This window comes from Branchiostoma lanceolatum, chromosome 8, assembly GCF_035083965.1.
Source record: "Branchiostoma lanceolatum isolate klBraLanc5 chromosome 8, klBraLanc5.hap2, whole genome shotgun sequence".
NCBI classification, from domain to species: Eukaryota; Metazoa; Chordata; class Leptocardii; order Amphioxiformes; family Branchiostomatidae; genus Branchiostoma; species Branchiostoma lanceolatum.
The window spans coordinates 2,326,632-2,332,500 of NC_089729.1; the positions used below are offsets into that span (position 1 = coordinate 2,326,632).

General features: G+C 43.0%; 1 protein-coding gene across 1 annotated transcript in view; it reads right to left on the reverse strand.

Moving 5' to 3' along the window:
• Positions 1 to 1,004: 1,004 nt before the first annotated feature.
• The window catches only part of LOC136440835 (uncharacterized), a 10,304-nt gene continuing 5,439 nt past the window's right edge, over positions 1,005 to 5,869 (reverse strand). Inside the window, exons 3-4 of the mRNA XM_066436965.1 lie at positions 5,796 to 5,868; positions 1,005 to 1,834 (exon numbers count right to left, since the gene is read on the reverse strand). Of these exons, the coding sequence (XP_066293062.1) occupies positions 1,536 to 1,834; positions 5,796 to 5,868 (372 nt within the window). The 3' untranslated portion in view covers positions 1,005 to 1,535. The remainder of the gene's footprint in view (positions 1,835 to 5,795; position 5,869) is intronic.

The window sequence follows — 5,869 nt, forward strand, 5'->3', positions numbered from 1 at the left end:
GGGGATATCATTCAAAACGTACAAGTATGAAAAACAACAAAACACACAAATCTAATAAAGATATTCTTTTTTTGTCGATGAAATTTGTTAAGTGCTTTGTCACTTCGATCGGCCGCAGCGACGCCGCCAGCGTGCCGCGGGTCCAGTGAGGGGAGGGCTTAAGGGACCGAGGTGCAAGGTGCGAGGAAAAGTAACCATAGCGTATCTGATACCAATGAGTTTTCTAAACCACATGCCGAAAACGTACCTTTAATTGGAAATTTCCCCGCTATGCAGAAACGCCTCCCAGCGATATCAGAAATCATTACAACAACCATTATTACACGGAACAGCATGACGGTCTCGTTTTTGTTACTCTCAGTGTCTAAAAAAATCGGTCTCAATGATTTGGCCCCATAACTCTTGTGTTTAGGTCGATGATAAAGTGCCTTTCATATTTCCCACCTGATATAAAAACTATTTAAGATGAAAGCTTGTGTATAATCAATATTAGGTAGGAAAGTTTCAATACCCGAGTAATAGATCCAACGTGGACGTTTTTTGTTGTTGTCCTGAGTGCTGCAGTCAGGCGCTAGCGGGCGAAGAGAGCCTACTGCGGATATAAAGTGGCTAATTGCAGTTATACATGCCATAGATATAGCATCATCAGTCAGGTTTTGAGCATTTTTTTCTTTGCCTGAAGAGTGAAACGTGCTTGCAATAGAGCGTAAAACATATCCAAGAAACAAACTTTTTGTTACTGACTACGTTGACTGTCACGCCAGGATTGGACTTCAGAGCCTCACAAGAAGCTGCCGAATCCAGAGTATTACCATCATCTGAAAAGATGGAAGGATACCTAGTACGTTGCCAAGAACTGTTCGTACTTTCGCATTATACCCATCGGTACAGCAAAATTGTTGTATGATACATTATCTATTATCAAGTAAAGTACTATGTTGGTATGATAAGGGTTTTAATGACCTTTTCTACGTCTGCGGCAAATAAAAACATGAAACATGATGGAAATACTCAAGAGGAACTTTATTCTGTAGCATGCTGTCGACAGTTTTTCCGCTGAGAACTCACATATCCTTCCGCTGATTTGCTCAGAACAGTTGTAGAGGTTTATCGGGTATTGTCTTAGCGGTGGCTAAAGACCTAACAGGAAGGCCCTCGCTCGTCAATCACAATCACAAACGACATCTACGTTACGCTTTGTTCCCTTTAACTCACTACTGTATGGAACTGGTGACGACTTCGTACTCATCTAGCGTATACTGAAGCGCCACCATGCGACACCTGTCTGCGCTACAGCTGCGGAGTGAGTTCAGCGGGAGTTTTAAAAACTGCTTACAAATTCCTTACGGCAGCTTCCTGTTTAGATAAGAGAAAACATACGCTGATACAATTCATATTGATCCGAATAACATCTATTGACTCTTATTGATTGGAATATCATCCATCGCAAACAACAAATTCTTTGGATTTAGTTTACCACGCGACCAATAGAATGCGATATCTTTGCGTAGCACTATAATCTGTAGTACATTGAGTTAACCGATATAGTCAGCATCATGTGAGGATGCATGATCTTCGAAATACTCGTGTAGGTCTGTGTAGTCATTTTTGTCCATAAGAACGCCTCTGTTTTTCCCCGTTTTTCGCTTCGTCTCCACCAGCTTGACCATGTCCGTGCCGCCCTCCCACGGCGCCGTGACGGAGTGGCCGTGCTTCTCGGCGTAGGTCGCGCCTTCCCCCGAGAGAGGAGCCTGGCAGAAGCCGACTGGGCTGGTTCCCCCCGCCACACAGGACAGCGATATCTCGCACGGACAGCGCCAGTACTTCCGCTTACCTAGGGGGAAACAATGTGAATGTTATCATCTTAGCGTCTTCGTAAGTTATCCGGATGCCAAAGACAAACACAGACATTTTCAATCTACTGATAACATGCCCCGACACTGTATCCACGCACTTGGGCCAATGAATATGTAGTCATTTACAAAAGAGAGAATGTATTGTAACAAACAGAAACATTTAACGTATATTATATCAGTATGCCATTTACGGTGTGAGTGGGTCAAATCTTATGGCCGCACATGGACCAGATTTAGCCCCGCCAATTGTAAACGCCTCGCAATTCAGTACTGCACTCAGAACTGTTTGTATTGCATACCCAGTAACACACCAGGTTTGTACTTAAGAATACAAACTGCATATCCGGACAGATTTATATGATCAGCTATGATTCCCGGTGGGAAGGACCCTTTCTCTTTTCGATAAGCGTGGTGGGTTCCTTTACGTGCTGGAGGTGTGGGTCTTCACAAACGCGGAACCTCCATTTAATCCCATATCCGAGGGACGTCCCTTACCGAAGCTAGGTGCTCATTTTCACCTGAGCGAAGTGAGGAAAGCCGTGTAAAATGCTTTTCTCATGGGCCCGGGCCCAACGTCAACGGGACAAATAAAGGAAATCCAAGGGATTCTAACCCAGGACCTCTGGGTTCAGGGCCAAACACCATACCACTGCGCCGGCTGCGAAGAGAGAGTAGTCGGCGCACCCAATACTAATAAAAAGTCCGATATGTCCAACCTTGGTCAAACCGCTGGCAATTTTGAACTTGAATTGTCTTGGGGAATTTCGCATTTTTATCTAGATTCAAAGTCGAGTACTAGGCAGAGGTTGAAAAAGCAGAATGTTAATAAAAAGAGTATTTTAGTGTGTGCAGATTGATAGAAGATTAAGCCTAGTACTAATGGATATTTCAAATAGCCACGGTTTTCCCGAATGCAAGTTTGCATGTGCTCTTGAGTTGTCCTGTGTTGCACATTCTTAAAGGTTTTAAAACAAATCTTTAAATTTGTGTTCCTGAAAAAAGAAAACAAATGACAATTTATGCAATAAATGTTGGTGTCAGATAAGTCCGATTGCCTTCTGACGAACACTGTGAGCAACTAATCTAACACAGGAGCACTTTGTGCGTTTGTTCACATATATGGACATGTTTGACGACCCATCTCTTATGCAAGATCAATGACAGGAAACCGAGCGTCGCGAAGGGGCGCATTGTCATCTGTTGTATAACGGGTGCATCGGTCTGTGCGTCGTCGCTCCCTACCTACCAGCAATGTCTGTTGTATAACGGGTGCGTCGGTCTGTGCAACTTCCCGTCCCTACCCGCCACCCATGTGATGCACAAGTGCGATTATCCGGTCATGACGTCTTCTGTTGAACCATGGTGATCTTTGAGTAAGCCTGACATTTCTAGACACACGTCACCGTTACCCTTAACGATCAAGAAGGTAAATGCCATGGAAGACATGCCTAATGAGATTCTACAATGAATTGCGTTCTCGATCTCCCTTAGAAACAAGGGACACAACTCAAATTTCGGGAGTATGAATGAATGAATAATTATACATTTTTACCATTGCCAAGAAGCGAAAAGAAGCCGAACCTATATACTACGATACTCGTACCAACATGTGTATGTTTTGTTTTCGTTGTGACCTGTTCTAAGCTTGGTCGGACCAAAATGTACAATACATGGCTTTACTCAATCATTCATTATTATTTTTTACCGTACCAGCCGGCAGCTTGCTAATAGTCAAGTGTATTGCACAACAATGTCATCAGGTACAATGCATGGCAAATAAAATGGAATGGCTTCTCTCTTTCTTAATCGTTTGTCTCCCCTTTAGACAAAACTGAGGTCTGAAATAATTGTGCCCGGATGACTATAAGATTAGCCTACCGGGCAGTAGGTCATCATACCTGTTTTATAACACACACACACGCACGCATGGCGTAAATACACGGCTAAGCCATCAGCTGTCAGCAAAAAACCTTTTATAATAAACCCTCAAAGAAAACATACAAGGCCTTCTTTTATGTCATTAGCCTGACGTTCCTACCATCTGTCCGGTCCTAATCCTGACCACCTGATGCTTTACGCCCGTCTCTCCGCTTAACATGACAGAATCGCTGGCAAATCTTCCCAAGCACGGCATTAATGACGAGAAAACGAATCTCACAATCTTGCGTAAAACGCCTCCGATCTCTTATGTAAAGAACTTTTGCGTGCCCTGTGTCTGCATTACTCGGGTAGAGAGCGGACGATGGGATGAAAAATGAAAGACGGGGTACTAAAGAAACGTGACCTTCGGCTTTGTGGATCTCGTTTCGCCTGTCTAACGTTCACAATGATCATCCTCTTTCCACCTGATGCTATGACCGATGAGCAACTCAATTGACAAATCGCTTAACGAATCCCACAGATAAAATCATTTTTCAAAACGTTTTAGGGTGTTTTGTTGTCATTTAATTTGATTCATACTTTTACTATTTCATCATATTTCAATAATCTAATCAGGGAGAAAAATTGAATTTTGGTCGCTGTATGGTCCCTCATTGTCACAGGCACACATTTTACTGGACGGCGATCGTGCTGCGACCTCGCTGCGACCTAAATTGGATTTTTGTAACTGTAACCCTTGGTTTCAAATTTGGAATATCGTGCAAACTATTAAAGTATGACTGAAAAGACAACAAAGCACAAAGATTGTTTTTTTTTAACGAAATTCGTTGAGCGATCTTTTAGATTTTACGTCGCAGCGGTTTAGTGGAATGGGGGTATCAGCTTTTGAGACCCGCGCCAACTTTGATGTCACATAATTCCTGAACGGCTTATGCTAGAGCCGCCAAACTTGGTGGCATTTCCTAAAATTTGGTTGGCAACATTCTTAAATTAATTATTCATGATTTTTGATTTTTTCGTGTTGCCATGGCAACGGTTTTTGACAGGCATATCTTTCAAAATTCGCTAATTTCGGTTTTAACAGTGAAGTTCTTGCTAAACCACACATATTTCATTACATTAACTACATCTTATGGAATTTCATGTATCTCATCATCATCATCATATCGGGCAGCTTGCCCGGACTAGGGTTGCTCTTTCCCTCCAGGCAACACGGTCCGCCATAAGTTGGTCTAGATGTTCAGACCTCGCTCCTACATCCCCAGCAAGTTGGTCTATGTAGGTCCTTCGGGGTCGCCCGACAGAGGAATGCCCATGAGTTGGCGCCCAGAGTAGGAGTTCGCTTGGGGATTACCAAGTATGTATCTAACATGGTTTAATATTAATTTATTGAGCTAATTTGATGACGTCAAGGGTAAAAATACAAGATGGCGGACCATATCATTAGCTTAGGTATAAACAGTCACTTTTCCATCGAAATCGTCACTACCTGGTATTAATTACACAAAAACATTCAATTAAGCATTTCTACACTCTTTTCATTATGTTTCATTGTGACTTGGGGTTATTTGCTGAAAAAATTGTATTTTTGAAAATTCAAGATGGCGGACCCGTAATGGAGGATAGCTAAAAGATATATGACGTCATTTTGACGCCATTGCTGTTGCTGCTGACAGGAAAAGTCTTAGCAGACATTAATTATCTGTTATTCACCATTTCCGTTAAGAATTCGTTGCAAGCCTTTGAGTTTTATGGGAATAACCTATTTTTAAGGTTCCGGCCAATAAAGTCACGTGAATGACGTCACAACTAAGTTGTTGTATTTCACATAAATTACTTATACACCATCCTCTTCAAGTTTGGTGGTCATACAATCAGTAATTTCGGAGTTACAGGGATCTGAAGAGGACCCCCCTCCCCCCGGTCCCAGGACGACCAAAAAAGCCCGGTCTGAATAGGGTTAAGCGCGTGGTGTCCATGCGGTCCTTACCGTTGAACGGGTACGGGATGTGGTTAGTGCTTACCGTTGAACGGGTACGGGATGTGGTTAGTGCTTACCGTTGAACGGGTACGGGATGTGGTTGGTGGCGATGTGACATCTCTCCCCTCTCCTGCCCAGAGGCTTGCACGCC